This window comes from Epinephelus fuscoguttatus, linkage group LG13, assembly GCF_011397635.1.
Source record: "Epinephelus fuscoguttatus linkage group LG13, E.fuscoguttatus.final_Chr_v1".
Taxonomy (NCBI): domain Eukaryota; kingdom Metazoa; phylum Chordata; class Actinopteri; order Perciformes; family Serranidae; genus Epinephelus; species Epinephelus fuscoguttatus.
Genome location: NC_064764.1, coordinates 42,704,536 through 42,729,246, shown reverse-complemented (window position 1 = coordinate 42,729,246; position 24,711 = coordinate 42,704,536). Strand labels below are relative to the sequence as shown.

Sequence of the window (24,711 nt, the reverse complement as noted above, 5' to 3'; positions counted from 1 at the left end):
TGGGGCCTAAACGCAAATGGAAACACATCAACAGGTTGCTACAAAACACCCAAGACTGGGGCCTAAACGCAGATGGAAACACATCGACAGGTTGCTACAAAACACCCAAGACTTGGGCCTAAACGCAAATGGAAACACATCAACAGGTTGCTACAAAACATCCAAGACTGGGGCATAAACGCAGATGGAAACACATCGACAGGTTGCTACAAAACACCCAAGACTGGGGCCTAAAAGCAGATGAAAACACACTGACGGGTTGCTACAAAACACCCAAGACTGGGGCCTAAAAGAAGATGAAAACACACCAACGGGTTGCTACAAAACACCCAAAACTGGGGCCTAAAAGCAGATGAAAACACATCGACGGGTTGCTACAAAACACCCAAGACTGGGGCCTAAAAGCAGATGAAAACACACTGACAGGTCGCTACAAAACACCCAAGACTGGGGCCTAAAAGCAGATGGAAACACACCGACAGGCTGCTACAAAACACCCAAAACTGGGGCCTAAAAGCAGATGAAAACACACCGACGGTTTGCTACAAAACACTCAAGACTGGGGCCTAAAAGCAGATGGAAACACACTGACAGGTTGTTACAAAACACCCAAGACTGGGGCCTAAAAGCAGATGGAAACACATCGACAGGCTACTACAAAACGCCCAAGACTGGGGCCTAAAAGCAGATGAAAACACACCAACGGGTTGCTACAAAACACCCAAAACTGGGGCCTAAAAGCAGATGGAAACACACCGACAGGCTGCTACAAAACACCCAAGACTGGGGCCTAAAAGCAGATGAAAACACACAGACAGGTCGCTACAAAACACCCAAGACTGGGGCCTAAAAGCAGATGAAAACACACTAACAGGTCGCTACAAAACACCCAAGACTGGGGCCTAAAAGCAGATGAAAACACACTAACAGGTCGCTACAAAACACCCAAGACTGGGGCCTAAAAGCAGATGAAAACACACTAACAGGTCGCTACAAAACACCCAAAACTGGGGCCTAAAAGCAGATGAAAACACACTAACAGGTCGCTACAAAACACCCAAGACTGGGGCCTAAAAGCAGATGAAAACACACTGACAGGTCGCTACAAAACACCCAAGACTGGGGCGTAAAAGCAGATGGAAATACACTGACAGGTCGCTACAAAACACCCAAGACTGGGGCCTAAAAGCAGATGGAAACACACAGACAGGTCGCTACAAAACACCCAAGACTGGGGCCTAAAAGCAGATGGAAACACACTGACAGGTCGCTACAAAACACCCAAGACTGGGGCCTAAAAGCAGATGAAAACACACTGACAGGTCGCTACAAAACACCCAAGACTGGGGCCTAAAAGCAGATGAAAACACACCGACAGGCTGCTACAAAACACCCAAGACTGGGGCCTAAAAGCAGATGAAAACACACAGACAGGTCGCTACAAAACACCCAAGACTGGAAACTTAAAGCTGATGGAAACACACTGACAGGTTGCTACAAAACACCCAAGACTGGGGCCTAAAAGAAGACAGAAACACACCGACAGGCTGCTACAAAACATGAATGACTGGAAACTTAAAGCTGATGGAAACACACTGACAGGTTGCTACAAAACACCTTAGACTAGAGCCTAGAACCTGATGGAAACACACCTACGAGTCACCACAAAACGGCCATAATTTGACCCTTAAAACCCGTGGCAACACACTGATGGGTCACATATTTTTCTATTCTTTACATCGAAGCGACTGTAACGAACCATAATTTCCCACCAAGGATCAATAAAATATTTCTGATTCTGATTCATAATCATAAACAACCTAGATCTGTTGAGGTGGAGCTCCCTGAGGTCACACCTTATGATCATATACAGGTCCATGACTGACACGTATTGACTGAAGGCTTCTTGACACTAATGAGACTCACTGCTCTGAACTATTTGCATTTGATGATAGATGAATCGAGTGAGGAATAGTTAGATAGTAATGATGACTAACCTGTTCAGGTGACAGTCACATGACAGGGAGAGGAGAGCTCTGCGGTTACACACATATAAAACACACACACACTCTCTCTGTTTTTACACAAGTCACAAAGTTCTCAACTTTCACTTCCTCTTTACAGACTGAAGCAGATGAGTTTCAGATGAACAGTGTGAGAACCACCCTGAGCTGAGGAGGACGGTGAGGGAGCTTCATCACCTCCTGAGTTGTGACTGGACGCTACTTCAGCCCTCACACACACAGACACACAAGGGAGGGACCCCGGACACACAGCCGACCACAGAGCCGCTCTGTGGGCTCGAACCCACGGACACAGTGACCCACAGTGACCCACAGACCCCCCCACAGCACCCACAGCTCCACCCGCTGCTACATCTCAGCTCCAAGTTGAGTCAAGGCAGTCAACTTTACCTCCTGCACGGTCGGACAGGCTAGGAGACACGGTGAGGACCGAGTCTGCTTTAGTTCCCCTCAGTCCGGTACCGTGCACGCGCACCCCCCGGTCACGTTGACCGCTAACCGGCTGCGTGTCACGGGGACACACGCACGAGGCTCGTTTGACTCACCAGCAGCACCAGCATGAACATTTTCGCCTCTCTCATCCGACTCCCGTGGCGCTTCCAAGAGGCCATGATGCCGTTGCCACGTCTGGATACGCAGGCGCAAAAGGTTTTCCACGGATTCTTGGGCACGGCGCAAGGCTTCATGGGAAATGTAGTCTTTCCAGGTTTATTCGGCAGGAGGCGTTTTACCTGCCTCGTGCAGCCAGGTCCTCCTCTCGTGTCATGAGGAGAGACACTGGTGTCGGAACAAGCAGGCTACATGGTGTAGTTTTATCAGCCCGCTGCAGCCATACTGCAGAACAATTAATTACACAGGAGGCTCATTAGCAAATTGACTGCTGATTGAATGGCTCTTAATTAGCTCTTTATCAATCCCACTTCCGCTCCTTCACAGCAGAGGCTTTGATTATAGCTGAAGAAACGTCTCCACACATTGTCTGGGCCCTAACACAAGGTCAGTGTATAGAGATGGACTGCAGGAAGGAACAAATACAAACACCTGCGAAAGACTCATGTTTGAAAAGAGCAGAAAATATTCACTAAACTGACTTTGGCTCAGTTGTTCTGCAGCAAACTGAGGTATAAAGACAGGAAACTGCAGCAATAAACTGCTCATGACCCACCTGTTTATTTATTTATATTTTATTTTGATTTATTTATTTTGAACATTATAATAATAATAATAATAATAATAATAATATTAAAATAGAATATATTGTAGAAACAAATACCAACAAAACAAAGAAAAACGAGAAATCACGAACAGACTTATGATGAGAAATATAAATTAACATTTCATCATTTCATGTCTGAAAAGGAGCAGAAAGAAGCAACATGCCTGTGTAGCCCTGCCCCCAGTCGCAAACTATACATCATACTAGTCTACATCATGCTGACAGAATAGAATAGAATAGAATAGAAAAACATTTAGTTCAAGATCTGTTGTTCAGTTCAATCCGCACGTCAGGTTTCTTGCCCTCTATAAAAATGACACATAATGAAATAAAACAGCACAAACTAATTTTCTGAATGGAGTTTGGCTCAGACCAGTTTCTCAGCTTAATACTTAGCAGAGAGTAGAGCAGATGGTGAAGGGTTGTCTGTGCTAATTCAAAATAATGTTTAATAAATAAAGTTTGGTTGATTGTTTTATGATCATAATGTGAGACAGGGAGCCTGAGAAAGTAAATGTCTGTTTGAATCCTACATTCAGGTCACTACAATAGCAAACTGACTTCAGTTAACTTGATCATTCAGTTTGCAGATTTAATTCCCCACACTGTAACGACTGGCTTACTGGTAGTTATGCCTGCATGTTACTGTGATGTAGTGATAAATTACTATATCTAACTGTCACCTCACAGTTAAAGCCCGTTACATTACTGTGATATAACAGTGTGTTCCTGTAAATTACTGAATTTCACTGTAACCTCACAGTTTATTTACAGTTGATCACTGTGATTTAGCAGTATGCTCCGAACAATCACTGTATTTCACTGTAATCCCACAGTTAAACTCCAGATATAACTGTGATTTAGCAGTCTGTAACATTATTTTATTTACCTGCACGAGTTTCACAATATAATTCTGTATCCAGTTAGATATCACAGTAAAAGGTGACAAATATGTATTTTATTGTGAAATATTAGTTACATGTAACTTCCTGGAAATGCAGTGAACATGAAAATGATGTGAATGACTTAATTTAACCATATCATTCACTTCAGCTCATTTTGCAGGTTTAATTTCCCTACACTGTAAAATATCTGCAAATTACTGGTAAATTACAGTAAATTACTGGATACTAGCTGCACCACTTTCACAGTATCTTACCGTGACATTTTCTACAGTAAATGATTGTTAAATGACAGCTGTATAATGTCATCTCACAGTAGTTATACCTGCATATTACTGTGATTTCACAGAGTCCTTCTGTAAAATGTCTATTTTTTAAGTGTAACCTCACAGTTGAATCCCGTTACATTACTGTGATATAAGTGTGTTCCTGTAAATTACTGAATTTACCTGTAACCTCACAGTTTATTTACAGTTGATCACTGTGCTCCTTACCTGTAGAGTTACTGTATTTCACTGTAATCTCACAGTCAAATCCGTCTGTACAAGTCTGTAACATTATTATCTTTACCTGCACGAGTCTCACAATATAATTCTGTGTACAGTTAAATATCACAATAAATATTACAGTTACATGTTGTAATTTCCTGGAAATAATTTGCAGTGTACATGAAATGACTTAATTTAACCATATCATTCAGTTCAGCTCATTTTGCAGGTTTAATTTCCCTACACTGTGAAATATCTGCAAATTACTGGTAAATTACAGTAAGTTACTGGATACTAGCTGCACTGCTTTCACAGTAGGCAACCATGACATTTTCACAGTAAATGACAGCTATATATTGTCATCTCACATTAGTTATACCTGCGTATTACTGTGATTTAACAGCTGTAAAATTACTATATCTAACTGTAACCTCACAGTTGAATCCTGTTACATTACTGTGATATAACAATATGTTCCTGTAAATTACTGAATTTAACTTTAACTTCACATTATGTACATTGGATTACTGTGGATTAGCAGCCTGTAAAATGACTGTATTTACCTGCATGAATTTCATGATATAATTCTGTATACAGTTAAATATCACAGTAAAAGCCTGTGAGGAGATAAATATGTATTTTATTGTGAAATATTACAGTTACATGTTGTAACTTCCTGGAAATAATTAGCAGTGTACATGAAAATGACGTAAAATGAATGACTTAATCTAAACACACATCATTCAGCTCAGAGAATAGAATAGAATAGAATAGAATAGAATAGAATAGACAGTGAGTGTGTGTGTGTGGGGCGGTTGAGCTGAAGCAAAATGATGTTCATCTGCATACATTCATGTTTCCTCGTGGTAATGTCGGACATGATGTAATAGCTGATGTACACACCTGTTTAAATCCTACATCCGGGTCCTCACTACAACACAATACATCACATTACAATAAAATCATGGAGCTCTGACCTGATGTAGCCTCATCACTCAGTTCAGTCCAGTTTGCACATCAGATTTATGATCATGAGATCTGATCAAATAAAACACCACAAACTCATTTTTTCTGAATGGAGTTTGGCTCAGACCATTTTCTCAGCTACACCTGGCACCATAGAGCAGGACAGGATAGAACACACCCAGAGTCTAACCATCACTTTGTGTGTGTGTGTGTGTGTGTGTGTGTGTGTGTGTGTGTGTGTGTGTGTGTGTGTGTGTTCCCTTTTTAGTTTGACTGAACAAAACACAGCACACAGAAACCTTGGGACACCCTGTGGAGTCTTATTGCCAGGTAACGTGTGCGGGCGGACACACAGCAGGTGCGGTGGAGTCCCACACAACAACACGCGGGACAAACCTTTCCCGTGAGCCTCTCTGTCTCCCTCAGGTCCTCCGGGCTGTGCTCCACTCTCAGACCCAGCCTGCCTTCACTCTGGACGGACGCGCTGTTGCGACACTCCTCCAGCTCTCCGGGGGTGTCCATGCGCACTTCCTCCCTATTGCGCTTGCAAATCGGCCCCATCTTCCACCCCCCCTCCTCCTCCTCCTCCTCTTCACTCCCCCCACCTCCTCCCCGGTCCCCCCTCAGCCCGGTGGTATCGTCCGACGCTCTCGGAGAGGCAGAGCGCAGTAGTCGGCTGCAGGTCGCTCGGAGAGAGACGCACACAGCGGCTGAGGACACAGCACTAGAACCTGTCTCTATTCTGTCTCTACTGCTCACTGTGCGAGTCTGATTGTCTCCTCTTCTCTGCCTGGCTTTGTCTTCAACTCTGGGAATACAAACATCACCGAAGGTAAAAAGAAAATCACTTTTTCTTTCTCTTATTTTGGCACAAAACCTGACATGACTGGCACAAAAGCACTTTTTAGGTGTGTTGTGCGCCAGTTTCCAGCTGCTATCCCGCGGTACATTCACACCTTACGGGCAAAATGGATGCAGCTCGACCTGCTGGATTTTTACTGGAGACAGTATGAACACAATAGCGTGTTTCAGCTTCACTAACCTGTTTAGATAAATTAAAAAATCCTGCTTTATCAATAACGGATCGGCTGCTCGGACGCGTTACAGCCACGCCGTGGGCTCCGTTTTTCTCTGGACCCTCTGTGTGTTCCATCAGAGCAGCTGCTTTGAACAATGAGGCGATTTTTTCTTATTATCTACAAGACTTTTCTGCGCTCCTGCTGACTTTGACTGTTGCAGGGTGCGGTGATTTGTCCGTTGATAGCATGTGTTATTCAGAGCAGTTAGCAGCTCCTTTATGCCACGCCAGTTTTACTTTCCACTCACGTTTCATCCCAGGATCAGAGGAGCATTTGTGGGGCTGCAGGAGCTGCCTGTGCCTGCCACATTAGCACTGTCTCAAACTTACTGCCCTGCTGGCCCCAGACACACATGTGCAAACTTTAAAATCAATCTGCAGGGAAACTTCCTTCAGATCATCTCCAGGGAAAGTCCGTTTGCTCAGTGTCGTGCGTCTCACTCGCATTTGAACTCAAATAGTCCAGATTCAGACACGTAACCTGATTGAGGATCAGCATGTGTGCGTTCACACTGACCACACTGTTGTTCTTTGCAGCCTCTCTGCTTGTGTGTCGCTGGCCGTCTTCAGACTGCCCATAATGACCTCATTGCTTATCAATTCCAATTAGCAAATTGGCTTTTACGCGCGGAGTGTGCTCCAGCCTTTGCGCACATCCACAGTGTTTTACATTCCTTTATTGTGCACAAATCCCAGCAAACGTTCGTGAGACTAATTCTGCATGAAAACAGCCAGACTGAGCAGAGAAAGTCTCATTATTCATCACATGGATGAACTGCCTCTCCGTTCCTCCCCGACACATGCACACACTCCAGATCTGCTGCATTTGAATTGTAAAGAGTGTCCAGCAGAGAGCTGCAGAGCGGAGATGTCGAACAAAGACACGCAGCGTTATAAAATGGGACATTTCCCTCTTGCATGTATTTAAGTTGATTATTCTGGGATGCATTGTTGGAGCGGGAGCTGAGCTGCTGAGCTGCTGCAGGGCGACAGAGGGCAGTGTTGAGCAGCACTGTGCAGCTGTGACTACACCTTGCCAGGTGAAGTTTGCTGCATCATGTGCTGGACTATCTGCTGTGCTCTCCACAAGTGAGCACACAGTGAGAGGAGCAGGAGGAGCAGAGGAGCAGAGGAGCATCTCTCCTCTGAGCTGGGACAGATGCAAACATATAGTGATGCTGCTTTGATGGCTGATTGCCTGTGTGTTTTTTTTTCTTGCTTCAGGTGATTAAATGTCAAGCACTTGTGAACAAGCTTTCATCTGCAGGCGGTTTAGCAGGAACCGCTCTCAGAGACGTTTAGTCCCATTGCTGGACTTAAAATATCACATTCACTCCACTGAATGAATCAAAACAACTTATTCACTTGAAAGCTATTTCCCACCATCACCATCAGCACCTCTGGGGCTTTTAGAGGCTTTTTTAGAGCTGTGCTGTTTTTCATCTGGAACATTTTATTGAGCTTGAGTGGTTCAGTGTCTTCAACGGCATCAGTGAAAGACAGCGGATTATTCATTAACACTCAAATGGCTCTCAGACGCAGCCGAGCATGGCGGCTCTGAGTTTTGGAAAACGTGTCAGGAACATAATAAGTTTGTTTTGCAGGTTTTTATAAAACACTTTGCCTCTCTTTAAAAACAGGACACACTCAGAATAAAAATATATTTCTGCCCAGAAATCATCTATAATTAGTGATCCAATTAAACAAATATTCATAATATTACTGTGCTACAGAGCTCTTCCTCCAGTGGGCTAATGACTGCACACCACACTGTTGTTTTATTCAGTCCTGTTTCATATGTGAACAACCTCATCCTCGCTGTCTGGAATCCAAAACAGCGCCTGGCACAACTCTTTTATTTTCCTGCTTCATCAACACGTGTGAAAGTCCCATATCTCATCACCCGTCTTTTGATTGATATTCATATATTCTTACGTGCTTTATGAGGCCCACATGCTTGTCCTATGGATGATTAACGCTTTTGTTATGTGAAGAGCTGTTTTTGTATCCTGGGTCAGTCCTTTCAAATGGAAAACAGGTTTTCATCTTTGATGAACTTATGAGGGCTCTTGACAGGTCCTGCGGAGGGGGGGGGGGGTCCTGAAACAAAAGTGGACTGATGCTGCTCCAACTCCTCCTCACCCACCTCCATGTTCCCTCTCCCTCCCCCTCTGTCCCCGGCTCTCCTCTGTGTCCTTGTAGTTACAGTATGTGAAAGTGATTTCGATTAGAGGTCTGTATCTTGGTGTCATCTGATGTCGACATAAATAATTCATTTTCATTAACTAATATGGTATATGTGGAGTAGACCAGGCGGCAGCTTCTTCATCAAAATTTTAATGATGCATATTTAAAGTGAGCCATGTGGAATACTGCCTTTCTGTTGTCGGCATCATTCGAGAGGGGACAAACGGATATGAAAGTTTAATGTCTGGAGAACCTGATGCCTCCTGTCCTCCATCCGATATTACCTCTCTAAAAAAGAAAGAAAACGATGCCATGTTCATTATGCTGTGACCTCCACCACTGTCGGAGTGCTGACGTGTGTGTCTGAGGAGATAACAGTAGGCTCGGGCGACACTTCACCAGGGTGTATGATACCTAACTGTAGTCACTGTGGCATGCAGGTTATTGCCCAGCCCATATTGTTTCTAATATGCAGTCAGGCTAATTAAACAAATCTCGCTGCACAGTTTTATGAATGGATCGGAGGAACTGATGTCACTTGTTGCTGCCGACACCGACACGTCCTCGTGCTGAGCGGAGATGATGTGTTGGAGAAAATCATGGCTGATAAGCTACTTTCAAGTTATGTGTGGCAGTACTCACAAACAGTCGCAGAGCCATTTTTCTTATTTGCTAGTCCTGTAGCGTTATCCCCACCACTTGCAGTCGCCGTCTCTCTCAGCTCAGCTGCCTGTTTGACATTAATAACATCAACGTATCATCAATAGAAAGATGAGTATCAGTATTTTCGACAGTATTGAAAATCCTGCCTTTGAGATTTCTAAATACGAGCCTGGATATCGTCCAGATCCAGACAACAGACATAAATGAGTCTGTCAATATATAAACAGTGCAGGCACTGGGGCCGTGATGTTGGGTGGAGCTGTAGAGAGAAGAGGTCCTCCAACAATGCATTAGACAGAAAATGGGACCTTATGGCTCACTGATTGTCCCTTTACGTCTGAAAAGAGACTTGTCCATTTCAAACACTGTAAACGCCGCTGCCCTGGCACCTCCACGTGTCCTTTATGATGTCGCAGATACAGCCAGTAGGTGGCACAAGAGGATGAAGTCAAAAGCATCACTCAACAAACGAGGCAACAGTGGAGGAGGTGGTAATAATGTATATATATTATTATATATTACAATAAACGACCCACTGATTCTGTTTCACCATTTTTAAAATGTCTTCGTCATCTCCTGTGATCGTATCTCACTTTAACTACGCTTCACTGCCTCCACGGTCTCCACTGCCTCGGCTCACTTTGGTCTCTGTCCGTAAGCTTCAGAAAACGTGCACAAATACGTCTGACATTAGTGCACAGGCGGCTCCGTCTGTCTCAGTATCAAACGCTGAGCATCAACGAGGCCTCGTGACTGATGCAGATCACCGTCTCTGAAACATGCCTGTTCTAGAGAGAGCTCACACTGGACACTTAAAGGTGGTGCCACAGTGGCTCAGCGGAGAGAGCGGGCGTCCTGTGTACAAAGGCAAAGTCCTCGCTGCAGCAGTTGTAGGTTCAATTCCAACCCACGGACCTTTGCTGCATGTCAGGCGGGGTTTAATCAGGAAGTGGGTGGGATTTAAAGTACAGATGGGTGTGGCTTAACCACAGGTTGTTATTTTAAGACTGAAATTGATTTTGGTGGATCAGAAGTTGATGTATTTATTATTTATTAGAAAGTTATTTACAGAACAAGCTCAAGATTCAGCTTCAGATCATTTTTGTATGAATATTGACACATTTTACTCAGATTACACTCCTAAAAGTACATTATCCGTGCTGGATACTTGTTTCATCCGAGTGTTCGGCTCAGCTCTAATGTTTGTTCTACATAAATGATAAAAACTATTCAAATAAATTAATAATTTTTGGTATTTTCTGCTATATACAGACAGCAGTGATGATTGCTGGGTAATCTGTACATAATGTTGATGTTGTCCAATATCAGGTTTGTGCTTGGTTGTGTTACAGGACGATACAGTATGTGGAAGCTAGTTAAGATAATCAACTAGTAACTAGTGTAGACTGGAGCCGGTGGTAACTACCTCACACTGCTGCAGTCTGGTCTGAGGTAAAACACTTCACACAGTTCCTCTTCACACATCTTCAGGTCCACAAAACTAGAAAATAAGATTTCAGAGAAACTAATCTGTCTCCCAGACTTGACAGACTGTTTTGTCATTTCAAGGTGCAGCTTTTCACAGACCAGAGCCAGGGAGGAAAGTGACAACTCCTACAGCTCGTCACTTCTGCTGTTAGTCTGCCATTCAGCTGTTCGGCTTTTCATGCACGTCAAACAAGCACTCCAGGACATCTGTCGCCGCTCACAGGAACCAGACCTCAGTTTATTTATGCACTGTAACACCCCATGCTCTTTTCTTGGATCCTACTTGAGAGCGGCCACGACAAAGATGCATTTCCACGCTTTAAAAACGCAGGAAGGATGCTCTAAGAACAGCTGCGAGGAGGCAGTGAGTGGCTAGCTGAGACGTGCTCCGCTTGATCTCGATTTTGCTCCCTTCTTTTTTATTTTTTTTACACTCCCTGAGCCTGGTGTGTGTGTGAGAGAGTGAAGCGGAGAGATTTTAGACTTTTAAAGTGGCCTTCTTGAGCAGGATTCACATGGTAATTAGGTCAGGGCACACTGAGGAAAAACAAAGCTGTCCGCATGCAGAGAGAGCAGAAAACATACCAGGGTTTTGTGGAGCTGTTTGGAGGAGAGACACACTGAGAGATGCTTCCTGCAAGTGGCTGTATGTGTTCAGAGGGCTGCAGCCACATTGGAGTGTCTGTTGCTCTCTGTTATGTTAATATAATGGCAGATTGTAACATGCAGTTTGCGGCGCAGTGACTTGTGGTGGCAGCGCTGTCCTCAATATTCACTGTGGTCTTTCTACCCAGAACACAAAGCTCTGCCGCCCTCTCACCTGATTGTGATTATGCCATCCCACAGTGCTGACACAAATGTTGCCGTTTTACATTCACACAGTGGCCGAGGCCTGATTGAGGTCCTGCGCTTCAGTTCACCTCATTTTATTTGAAATGAAATCATTCCTCAGCTCTTCTGCAGAAACATGCAAATTCAGTCTGAGGCTTGTTTTTTTTTTGTGAGCATTCTTTGGCCAGTTCTGCTGTCAGCAACCAACTGTAGCCTGACAGATACACTTTGCCTCAGTCCAACTGCACCCTGATGAGAATCTGTAGCTGAGTCTTTTGTTCATGACGGAGTAGGTTTGATGGAGAATGTGCACTTGTGATAAGCAGACAGCTCGAGCCGTCGGCAGAGGGAGGCCGGCGGTCTGCGTGGTGCAGTCTGAGCCGGTGGGTGGAAATGAATAATTCCACGTTGTCTGTCTGGGTCCCCTCGGCCTCCCAGGATCTCATTGTTTCCCAATGCAGAGTGCACTTGGCGTGGCCTTCGCTCGCAGTGTCTGTCTGTTCGTAACCCGGCCTCGCTCTGCCTCAACACACAACCTTGTCGTCTGTGAAATCAGATATGGCTGCAGCGTCTCTGCACTCTGTCTGCAGCCTTGCTAATTAATGCTTGATGCGACCCAACAGTCTCAATTTGTCCCTGGAACGCTATCATCATTGTTTGCCCTCCCTTTTCCCTGTGTTGTTATCATTACTGCGCCTTTACAAACAGACAGGGCAGAGATGTAAAGGCCAAACTGTCTGTGGAGCTGGAAAATAAGCTGCAGAGGAAAATGTTCCACTCAGTATGTCATATTTAATATTTATAATATAATACATTTAGTTTTTAAATTTGATGAATAGATCACTGAGGGTCTTTATCATGCAGCTATGTCAAACAGTTGTTTCTACCTCTCAAAGGTCCAGTGTGTCAGATTCAGGGGGATTTCTGTCTGTGATGACTGCAGATTGTAACCAGCTCAAACTTCTCCCAGTTCCAATTTCCTCAATGTTCATTGTTCAGGAGGTTTTTAGCAGGAGCTGAATTATCCACAGACGTCTCTTTGTCTCCAAAACAAACAGATCAGCTGATTTAAATTGGTAAAAACACTGAATAAAACAGTTTCACATGAAAAACCAGTGTTCCTCTGATGCTTTTTGGCACGCTGCAGATTGGCTGCTCGCCCAGCTCCTGCTAACGTGCACTCACCTCATCAGAGCCATTTCCAGCAAGTCCTACTTTCCTATAATTTTTTGAGTCACTCTAATGCACCACCTGACCTGGCATCTCAGGATCCTTTAATCAGAGGCAGGTGTGCTGAGGTGAGTGTGCGGGGTTACAGTGTTTAACTGCTGTGTGTTTGGTTCGTCTCAGTTTATTGTTTGATGAAGTCGTTTAATGACCCGTTGATTTAAACTTTGTTTTTGTAAAGATCTGTTTATTTGTTTTGGGATCGTTTTATTCAGTTTTAACATGACAGTCAGTTCATAGCGTCATCCTGCAGCTCTCCGCACATCCTGCTAATCAGTCGACTCTAAAACCAACAGTGAGTAAAACTAAATGTTGATCAGATCTCCCGTCTGTGGGCGGCTATTTTTCTACTTATTTGGAGGCGGCAACACGCCTTATTTCTGTTTTGTTTTTTTACCCTCAGCAGAATTATCCACTGAGTCTCTTCCTCTCCAAACAAACAAGCAGCTGATTTAAACTAGTAAAAACACAAAACGAGGTGGTGTCACTGTAAAAAATCAGTGTTTTGAGACGCTGTTTGTAATATCGGAGACAGGCCACTAGTTTAGCACCTGCTAATGTATGCTCACCTTTTTCCTCCTCTAACTTAAGATCCAAATGTTCAGGAGGTTTTAATCAGGAGCTGAATTATCCACAGAGATCTCTTCCTCTCCAAAACCAACGGACCAGCTGATTTAATCCGGTAAAACCACAGAATAAAACAATTTCACATGAAAGATCTGTGTTTCTTTGAGGCTTTTTTGGCATGTCACAGATAGGAGGGGCTGCTAACTATGATGGCCGACGTGAAAACATGAATGTCTCAGTGTTTGGTTTGTTCGTTCTGGGCTACTGTAGAAACATGGCGGTGCAACATGGTGATCTGTGTAGACGAGGACCTGCTCCCTGTGTAGATATAAAATGTATTATGTAAACATCTCATTGCAAGGTAACGAAAACGCAATGATCCTTATTTTCAGCTGATGTTACACTACAGCAAATATACTACTACAGTATTATATTCCTTATCCCCCTGAATCTGACACACTGACACACTGGACCTTTAGATGTTGCTTCTCTCTGTTTTATATGATTATGAATTTAAGATCTTTGACTGTCAGACAGAAGAACAACAGTTTGAAGCTTTGAGAATTTGTGACGAACAATTTTCAGAGATTTTATAGATGTCACATTAATGAAAAAGACAGATTACTCAATAATGGAAATACTAACCTGTTGCAGCCCTGGTTTAGTTGCACATAATTCTCCAACCTGCTGCATTTCTCCTCAGTTGTCCGTTTAAAGGACACAGCGTCAGACTGCTCAGGGTTTTCCTTCTTCTCACACATTCTCATTGTTATCCCTCCTGCTATTGAAGGAGGTGTGTGTGTGTGTGTGTGTGTGTGTGTGTGTGTGTGTGTGTGTGAGAATGTGTGTTGTGTGCAAGCATGCGCTCATACGTGCATGTGCGCATGCGTGCATGTCTGAGCAATTTGATTTTTCTCTTTGTATGCGTGCAAAGCGGACGTGAAGGCATGTGCCTTTTCTCTCCCGTCCCTCCTCTGTTCAGCCCCGGCGAGGTTTGAGCAGGGCGAGAATAAAAGGGGCGCGAGAGGAGGAGAAAGTGCTCCCACAGTTGATTTGGCCATTGTGGGGGGAGGAACACTATTCCCATTGATGCTCTGGACGCATGGCTGAGACCCCTAGAAGCTTTAGGAAGGGAGCTTATTCAAGGCTTGATGTGACCCGGAGGACTGGGTTGGAAGATGGGTGTTGAGCCCATTGTGGGGACGGTGGGAACATTGTCCCCGCTCCGCTGCTTTAATACCACTCTGAACCACTGGCTGTGTGAGCTGCTGGATGGGCTCTCAGGTTGACACCACACTGGAGAGGTCTCTCGTGTTAGAGGTCTCATGAATTTTCAAAGTCTTCAAAGAGATCTGAGAAACATTTCCCTGGGGGCTCCCATCAGACAGTCTGTCAGGAGTTTTAATTCAGTGTTCAGCTGGGTTTAGTTTCGACACGATATCAGTGTCGTGTCAGGAGAGTCGACGTCCCCTCAAATTATTTCACACTGTACTCTCCTGTCTTCAAGATAAATGTAAATTTACCACATTCAAATTCTCTAAAAACGACTACATGAATATAATTATGATTTATTGAGTTGTGTTGTAACTTCATCCCAAATGTTTCCAGCAATGTTCAAACCCACAGACACTGGTTGTTTTAGTTGAAGACACAGTCTGTGTCATTTGGTCGCATGTGTCAGGCTGGTGTCTCCCAGAAGCCTTCATGATGAAGTTTTTTATGCAGTTTTAGGCCTCATTTATGAAACCCTGTTTGGATTTTGGTTGTTTGTAACTATAGGTTTAGTTTGCTTGTCTGTTTGGGCCTTAAATGATGGGACAGCTGCAGACTGACAGGAAAGATAGGAGTGAAGATGACATGCAGCAAAGGGCCAAGAGTCAGAATCAAATGTCTTTGCTGTGAAGGAGCTTATACGGGACACACACTCTGCCTTTAACTGTATGTGTTAACTGGATGAAGCGTTTTAGTTATTCAGACGTCTGGATCTGAAGTCATCACAAAAACAAGCTGAGCAAACGTCAGCAGCAGCTCGGCTCCAGCCCTGCTGCACCAAACAGTGTTGGAGAAACACAGATTTTTAAGGTGAAATTGTTTAATTCTGTGTTTCTCCTGGTTTAAATCAGCTGATCCATTTGTTTTGGAGAGGAGGAGACCTCTGTGGATAATTCGGCTCCTGGTGAAAACCTCCTGATCGTCTGGATCTTAAGTTATCAGACTAAAAATGTGAGCACACATTAGGGCTGCAACTAAGGATTATTTTCACTGTCAACTGATCTGTCGATTATTTCTTCGATTAGTCGACTAATCATTTTATCGAAAAATGTGTTAAAATGTTGAAAAACGTCGCTCTGTCTCTCCCAAACCCCAAAATGATGTCATCTAATGTCTTGTTTTATACTCACGCCGAAGAGTTTGAGTTCACTGTCATGGGAGAGTGTGTAGAGTGCCGATATCTGAACGTAAGAAGCTGCAATAAGAGTATTTTGGGCACTTTTAAAGAACTTTTCTATGAAAAATGACTCAAACCGATTAGTGGACTAATAAAATAGTCACCGATTATTTTGATAGATTGGTCGACTAATGGTTGCAGCCTTAGCACACATGAGCAGTTGCTGTGCCAGCAGCCCCTCCACAACAAGCCAAAGAATAATTATTATTAATAATAATAATAATTCAGCTCCTGGTCAAAACCTCCTGAACGATGAACACTGAAGGAATCCTAACCAGGAGAAACCGACTGCAATGATGTCATTGCTGTCTTTTGTTGTTTGATTGCGATAAATGATCAAATGTTGTTTTGCCAAACTCACCTGTTAATACAGAAACTCAGGGAAACAAACCTCAATGCATTGATCATTGTGCTGTGATAAATTAGTAACAGTGCGGCAGGGTGAGAGCAGTGCGTGTATTCTCAAACCTGTCACCAATTATTCATCTGATAGCACAAACACAAACAGTGTCGAGGGTGACAGAGCTCCTCATCTAAATCTAATTGTGACATGTTTAAACATATTTCTGTTGTAAACACTGTAAAGACGTAAAGATGGCATTAAAGTGATGATATTCCATCAGAACCAGCATGTAAAGTGCAGCAGTGTTGTTGAGTGCCTTCATCAGGCCCTTCCCGCCGCTCTGAATCCTCAGCATTCCTCTCAAGGATCTCTGGGTCTCAGGTATTTTCCTTTGAAAAGCCCCATTGTGCAGCGCTTTAAGAAACCCTCCTAATGGAATAAGGCTCATTTTACCCTGCCGAACCCTCTAAAATGGTTCTATCTCTTCCAAATGGAGTCACAGGGTGAGAGCTAAACTCCTTTCTTGAGTCTGTGCTCTGTGAAGTAATAGGTTTGCAGTAAGCCCTCCAAACAAGGCCTGGATTAGGACGCATTGGCAACTCCTGCCGTATTTATCCAGCTATGTATTTACACGCTGACGGCAGAAATAGTGACTTCATAATATGTTTTACCAGTTTCCCTGTTGTGTGTCTGTGGGATTGTGTGGCGCTGAAAGAGGCTGTCATGATTCAGTCTGTCATCTCAATAACAGCAGCGGGTCGGAGGCTGTTAGCTAACGCAGATCACAGTTCCTGATGTGTTTACCTAAAGTTTTATTAGCATTGGTTTGTTTCCAGTGGCAGCCTCTGATTAACTGCCTCTGATAGGTCGTATAACTGGCTCATTACAGAGCACAGCACATGCGTCTCTGCTGGTCAGCAGTCTGCTGTTGGTTACTTTGCATATCCATGTGTCTGTGTGCATACGAACGTCTGCTTCGCCTCTTTTTTTTTTTTTTCTTCACGTTTGCAGTAATGACTGAGAAATCAGCAGTGAGCGATAGCAGGCAGCTGCTCTCCGCTCTCACCGTTACCCACAGCCCTCCATCCCCGCAGGGCACGTGTAATTGGACAACCACATGTCAGGCTGTGATTTGCACTATGAGCCTAATGATTCTGCAGCACTAAATATGATGAGAGCAGTTGTCCCTTCGTCACACGGTGACAGGAAACGTAACGCTGTGGCTGGATTCACTGCAGAGTGGAGGAGGAGGAGAAAGAGAGCGCTCTCTGACTCTTCCTTATTCACGTTGTTCTCCCTGTTCTCCTGCACCCATGGATTAGTGAATGGCTCACCAGGCACAGGCCCAGGGGCCCAGAGGATCAGGGGGCCCCAACCCCCCGAGCCTTCACTTGCAAAATATCACATTAACAGACCAGGGAGAGACTCAGTGTGACCTCAGAGACACAGAGAGACCACAAGATGCAAAGAGACACAGAATAAAAACACAAACATGCAGAACAACAAGAGAGAGATGCACAGTGACTACACACAGACGCAGAACGACTGAAATGAGTCCAGGATTTTGTCTCAGCTCCTGTTTTGTTCAAATCGACGCAGATATATTTCGTCTGAACTCACCGTCACATTTGCTGAAACACAGTAGGACATGAGACAGGTAATGTGACATGTGTTCTGGTCCCTCTGCCGGCTCTGTTGCCTCATAGCGCTTCTGATGATGTCACCACATGCATGGGCGGATTACGACACAGCGGGGCCCCTGGGCACTGACATGCACAAGGCCCCAACACCTTTACTACACAGGACAAAGACACACAGACTCTGTGGTGGCTTCATACATTTATTGTTGTTGTTCTGCATCTTTTTTTGTGCGAGTGTTTTTGGGTCATTTGCAGTCTCCTCCTGGTCGGTATGTGTTCATTTGAGTGACACGCTGCAGGTGAAGGTCTGCTGTTAAACTGTGGTTTCACTGTCAGACGAGGCAGTTTTTTTTTCTTGCTTCAAATGTTCTGTAGCTGTAAAATCAGGACGTTTGACTCAGGCTGCCAGTCGAGCCAAAAACGAAGCACTGCTCACTGGCTTTGTATTTCTGTGGCTAAACTGTGACGATGATACAGGGCGGCTGTGGTTTATTCTATCTTACTTCATCAGTGTGTGAGTGCGTATATGTGTGTGAGGTTGGTAGAGCTTCAGGTTATGTTATTGGTTGTTGTATCTTCTCAGTTTTAATCATGTTGAATAGAAACAAATTCACAGTGATGCTGACTGAGTATCGTGTGTCTTGTTCTGCAGTAAAAACCTTTGTCTTTTCCTCGTTGTATTTGTAAAACAAATCATTTCCTGTTTCCTCTGTTTCTCACTGCTGTGGTGAATCTCCCTGCAAATGTCCAACCAATCTATTTTTCCCATCTCATCTCGGTCCTGACACCATGTGATGTCACCCCACAGTAAACAGGAGAGCATCACAAATAGCCTTTGAACTGCCGGGGACACGTTGCAGACGAGTCCAGTGACGTGTAGCATCTGGAAATCAAACGCTCCGCAGCAGAGTCTCAGCTTCTGATGGTTTCTTTATTGTTTTCTTCATCTTTCATTTTTTCCCATATTTCCTTTTGTGTGACAACATTTATCTCTCCCTGCTACACTCTAAATGTCTGCTGCTGCATGTGTGTGTGTGTGTGTGTGTGTGTGTGTGTGTGTGTGTGTGTCATAACTTGCCCAGACCCAAAGACACAAATGTGACACCTGAATGATGGTCACTACCTTTTAATATAAATCCATACCCTCACAGTGAAACCTTTCATCACTCTGACCTGATGTTATCTTTCATATGTCATTCACACTGTTCTTCATTTGTCCCCAGTGGTGCAAAGTAACTAAGTACATTTACTCAAGTATTAACTAACATTCTGAGGTACTAGTCCTCACAGTTAATGCCACTTTATCCTCCACTACATTTATCTGATGATTCAGATTATTAACACAGAATGTAAAGCAACTAATAAATAACCAGCTCCACCTGCACCAGCTGCAACATTAAAGTGATGAACACATGAACGCATCATTAATTATTAGTCATAATGTTTTATATTCAGATCTGAAACTGGCCACTCTGCATGTGACCCAGTCGTACGTTTCTGTGGTTTACATGTGGTTAGATTTAGGCACAGAATCCACTCTGGTAGCCATATGTTTGATTTGTGTTGAATGTACTTTCCTGCCATGACACTACAGTAAGTGGCTCATGTTACTGGCTGAGGCAGACCATGGTATTAAGTCCATGCTGGCGAGCACACGTAGTGCTGACTGAGGGAAGCAAACACTTTTAGACTCTGCTCAGATTAAGATATATGTGGGTCTATTATTTCAACTTTGTGTTGAAACTTATCCAGAGTTATAGGGACATCACTGACATGCTGATATGAAGCGTTGGTAAAGATTGGGAATAGTTTCTGAGGACACGTCCAAACAATTCAGTCAATGAGCAGCCAGTAGCGGTTAAAGTATAGAGCTCGTCACTTCATCATTTTGGCTTAAGAAATCCAGTTAGGGTGGCACGATCTCTGCTGGAAAAGCGGCAACGTTTTGGTAAACACAGCTGCTTTTCATGGAACTATTCTGTCAGGGAATGCAGCAACAGTTTTAAAAAACGCCCACGTTTGGTGTCTAAAATGCTGCTGGAAATGCAGTGATGAGTCGCTATAACACAACCAGTTTTGTTGTTTGTTGGTGCTGAACAGTGGTCTGCAGCTCGGCAGATGACACGGTCAGCTCAGATACTGCGTGACTTTAGAAACATTGATACGATATGTTTGAAACATACAAATGTAAATATCTGTGGTTTGCAGAAATGCACTACAGCAACATTTTCTTCTGGTGACTGAGCTGCTGCATGATGAGTTCTTTTACTTTCAGTACTTTAAGTATATCTTGGTGCTAATTGTACTTTTACTTGAGTATGATTTTAAATGCAGGACCTATATATATATATATATATATATCCACTATAATATTGCTACTTTTATCTGAATACTTCTTCCCCCTCTGTTCGTCTCAATCCAAAATAATCACCAGCAACGATTTCTCTCACAATCTGCTTTCAAAGCCGCTGGTCAATTTTCTGTGGAAAAACAGCGTTCAGTGTGTGTGTGTGTGTGTGTGTGTGTTCGAGACACGGCCTGGTTGTGAATTGAGGAATGAGTGACAAAGAAAAGCAATAACAGAGACCACACACTCTTTTGTGCGGCTGCTACAGGCCTATTTCACATCTCAGGTGCCAAAACACCTCAGAATTCTCCCCGAGAATCAGACCGGCTATTATTCAGTGTCTGTGTTTGATAGCTTTTCCGATTTGACCTGGGTAGCAATGAGCACCTCGCCGTACTCCAGCTTAACCTGCCAGACGTTCAGGAGAAATTATTCCACTCCGTCTTTTGACCTTTTTGTTTGGCTCTTGCCAGAAATCTCTTGGTCTTAAGCCAACAGACAGACGGGAATTTTTCTCCACCAAAGTGGCTGATTTGTGATTCATGATGCGTGTGAGCTGTGGGCTGCTTCCTGGAGTCGAGGCATGCAGGGGAATGGTGGCGCTGCAGGAGGAGCTTTAATCAAGAGCTCATTAGTTAAGTGCTGAACATGGAGAACATGTATGACCACATCAACAGTGTAGACCCTTCAGAGTATGACCTCTGTCCTCATGTGATGTTTAAACAGCTGCAGCGCACCTTTAAAAATGTTCCTCAGTCTGTCACACGTCCAACAAACAGGGGAAACACAGTGGAACAAAAAGTTTGATGCATTTACGTTCTGCCCCCTCGAGCTTCAAATGTTCCACCCTAAACACATTTCTTTGTGCCCCACTACCTCCGCTGCTCTGCTGATTTCAGTTTGCGGTTGCCTTTGGTTGCTATGACGATAGAAGTGGCTCTCGGCGGGAGCAGGAGGGCCTGTTTGAGACCGAGGCTGACAGAGAAAGAGAGGAGTGTGACAGTGATTAATGTCCTGGCAGAAACAGAGACAGTCAACTCTCAGGGCCCCGTCGTCCCCGTCACAGCGTTAAGAGGCATATCGGCCCCCGACCAACACGCCGTCTCACCAGCACAAGAACCCGAAGAAGTTTAATCACAATCGTGTGAATTATTTATTATACAAAAATCTATTACTTCTTCGACTTGGTGGATGAAAGCCGGAGTAAATTGAAATGTTGGATTAAGTCAAGAAGGAAATGAGATTCACCTGTGCGTCTCCTAAAATCAATCCTCACTATCCGCTTGATTAATGGGAAAACATTTGTCTCGGCATCCCCCCGTCTGACGCTCGCCTCTTATTCTGAGACATCAAAAGAGCCGCAGCGTTCTCTCCCAGGTGGCGTGCTGGTGGAGAGAGGCTAATGGCTAACTTTTCAGAGTCATGTGGCTCGCTGGTTACCGTGTTGCCTGTTAACAAGGAAGTGAAGTGATGGAAGACCGGAGGACAAATGTCTGCATGATAGAGATAAGCAGCCAACTGTGCTTCCTCGTTCCCCCGACAAGAACACTGCGTCTGGATGTTTGGCCACAGGGCACAGGCGATGGGAAGCTTACAGTTTGTACCTTATAGACTGCTGCATTATTTGGATGATAACGTCTGTACTTGCACACACACACACACACACACACACACACACACACACACACACACACACACACACACACACACACATACACACCTGGGCAGACCTTATTCTCCCTTCATATTGGACACACTCTGGTACAAAGAAGCGACCTCAAAGCTTCGCCGCGGTACCTGTTCCTCTTTCATGTCCCCTACCTCGATCTCTCGGTCCATTAGAGTTCCTTTTGAGGATCTTGGTCTCTGCCTGGGTTTTCGCACTTCACCGCACTTTCCCTCCCCTGCCCCTTTGCTCTGCTGCTCCCCCATAACACTGCAGCTGAAAGGAGCCTCTGTTGGGCTGCTGTAGTTCACAGTGTGTGTGTGTGAGCACCATGTATTGTGGTCAAAGTTCATCCTGGGAGGTAAAAAAGCCTCCTCTTCTTCCTCATCAGTGACCTTTACACCTGGTGACCCCATCCAGCACCTTCAAACACTCTGCTCTCAGGGATCAGGTCAGCAGCAGAGCATAAAGAGTTTACAGAGGAAACATATCCTACATGTAACATATTTTCTGAAGTGATGTTATACATCAGCTGACTTTGTTATCGGGAGTTTGAGGGGATGGTAGATTGCGTGTAACATGGCATGCAGACCACTGTTCAAAGTAGTATCCATCAGCCTTACAGGCTCCAATTTTGGGTGGTTTGTTGCGACCTGTCTGTATTTTCCATCAGGTTTTAGGCCAAGTCTGGTGAAAACTCATCATGTGTTTCTAATGGCTTTAAGTCTTCAGTCATGGGTGTTTTGTAGCAACCTGCTGATGTGTTTCCATTGGCGTTTTACGCTCTAGTCATGGGTGTTTTGTAGCAACCTGTCGGTGTGTTTCCATCAGCTTTAAGTCTTCAGTCATGGGTGTTTTGTAGCAAACTGTCGATGTGTTTCCATCAGCTTTAAGTCTGCAGTCGTTTCCATCAGCTTTAAGTCTGCAGTCATGGGTGTTTTGTAGCAACCTGTTGGTGTGTTTCCATCAGCTTTAAGTCTGCAGTCATGGGTGTTTTGTAGCAACCTGTCAGTGTGTTTCCATCAACTTACAGGCTCCAATTTTGGGTGGTTTGTTGCGACCTGTCTGTATTTTCCATCAGGTTTTAAGTCTGCAGTCATGGGTGTTTTGTAGCGACCTGTCAGTGTGTTTCCATCAGCTTTAAGTCTGCAGTCATGGGTGTTTTGTAGCAACCTGTCAGTGTATTTCCATCAGCTTTAAGTCTGCAGTCATGGGTGTTTTGTAGCAACCTGTCAGTGTATTTCCATCAGCTTTAAGTCTGCAGTCATGGGTGTTTTGTAGCAACCTGTCAGTGTGTTTCCATCAGCTTTAAGTCTGCAGTCATGGATGTTTTGTAGCAACCTGTCAGTGTGTTTCCATCAGCTTTAAGTCTGCAGTCATGGGTGTTTTGTAGCAACCTGTTGGTGTGTTTCCATCAGCTTTAAGTCTGCAGTCATGGGTGTTTTGTAGCAACCTGTCAGTGTGTTTCCATCAGCTTTAAGTCTGCAGTCATGGGTGTTTTGTAGCAACCTGTCAGTGTGTTTCCATCAGCTTTAAGTCTGCAGTCATGGGTGTTTTGTAGCAACCTGTCAGTCTATTTCCATCTGCTTTAAGTCTGCAGTCATGGATGTTTTGTAGCAACCTGTCAGTGTGTTTCCATCAGCTTTAAGTCTGCAGTCATGGGTGTTTTGTAGCAACCTGTCAGTGTATTTCCATCAGCTTTAAGTCTGCAGTCATGGGTGTTTTGTAGCAACCTGTCAGTGTGTTTCCATCAGCTTTAAGTCTGCAGTCATGGATGTTTTGTAGCAACCTGTCAGTGTGTTTCCATCAGCTTTAAGTCTGCAGTCATGGATGTTTTGTAGCAACCTGTCAGTGTATTTCCATCAGCTTTAAGTCTGCAGTCATGGGTGTTTTGTAGCAACCTGTCAGTGTATTTCCATCAGCTTTAAGTCTGCAGTCATGGGTGTTTTGTAGCAACCTGTCAGTGTATTTCCATCAGCTTTAAGTCTGCAGTCATGGGTGTTTTGTAGCAACCTGTCAGTGTGTTTCCATCAGCTTTAAGTCTGCAGTCATGGATGTTTTGTAGCAACCTGTCAGTCTATTTCCATCTGCTTTAAGTCTGCAGTCATGGATGTTTTGTAGCAACCTGTCAGTCTATTTCCATCTGCTTTAAGTCTGCAGTCATGGGTGTTTTGTAGCAACCTGTCAGTGTATTTCCATCAGCTTTAAGTCTGCAGTCATGGGTGTTTTGTAGCAACCTGTCAGTGTATTTCCATCAGCTTTAAGTCTGCAGTCATGGGTGTTTTGTAGCAACCTGTCAGTGTGTTTCCATCAGCTTTAAGTCTGCAGTCATGGGTGTTTTGTAGCAACCTGTCAGTGTGTTTCCATCAGCTTTAAGTCTGCAGTCATGGATGTTTTGTAGCAACCTGTCAGTCTATTTCCATCAGCTTTAAGTGTGCAGTCATGGGTGTTTTGTAGCGACCCATTGGTGTAATCAACTTTTTAGGCTCCAACTGTAGATGTTCAGTAGCACACTGTCAGTGTGTTTCCGTTGGCTTTTAGGCCTTAAACCCAAGTTATTTCTTGCGACCCATTGATGGAGATAAAGCCGTGCCGGGACTGTGCCCCCCAGTCGGGGTATTTCAAACTA

General features: G+C 44.2%; 2 protein-coding genes across 5 annotated transcripts in view; one reads left to right on the top strand and one right to left on the bottom strand.

Annotated features, from left to right (window-relative positions):
• The window catches only part of pdia5 (protein disulfide isomerase family A, member 5), a 95,565-nt gene extending 92,881 nt beyond the window's left edge, over positions 1 to 2,684 (bottom strand). The window contains exon 1 of the mRNA XM_049594064.1: positions 2,570 to 2,684. Coding sequence (XP_049450021.1) covers positions 2,570 to 2,635 — 66 coding nt within the window. The 5' untranslated portion in view covers positions 2,636 to 2,684. The remainder of the gene's footprint in view (positions 1 to 2,569) is intronic.
• Positions 2,685 to 6,272: 3,588 nt separating this feature from the next.
• sema5ba (sema domain, seven thrombospondin repeats (type 1 and type 1-like), transmembrane domain (TM) and short cytoplasmic domain, (semaphorin) 5Ba) overlaps positions 6,273 to 24,711 on the top strand; it is a 265,659-nt gene continuing 247,220 nt past the window's right edge. For 2 of the 4 annotated variants that reach the window (XM_049594062.1, XM_049594057.1), the window contains exon 1: positions 6,274 to 6,428. The gene's annotated coding sequence lies outside the window, so the exon portion shown is untranslated. Of the gene's footprint in view, positions 6,429 to 24,711 lie in introns of all 4 variants that reach the window. The other 2 variants (XM_049594061.1, XM_049594058.1) reach the window with 2 other exon arrangements.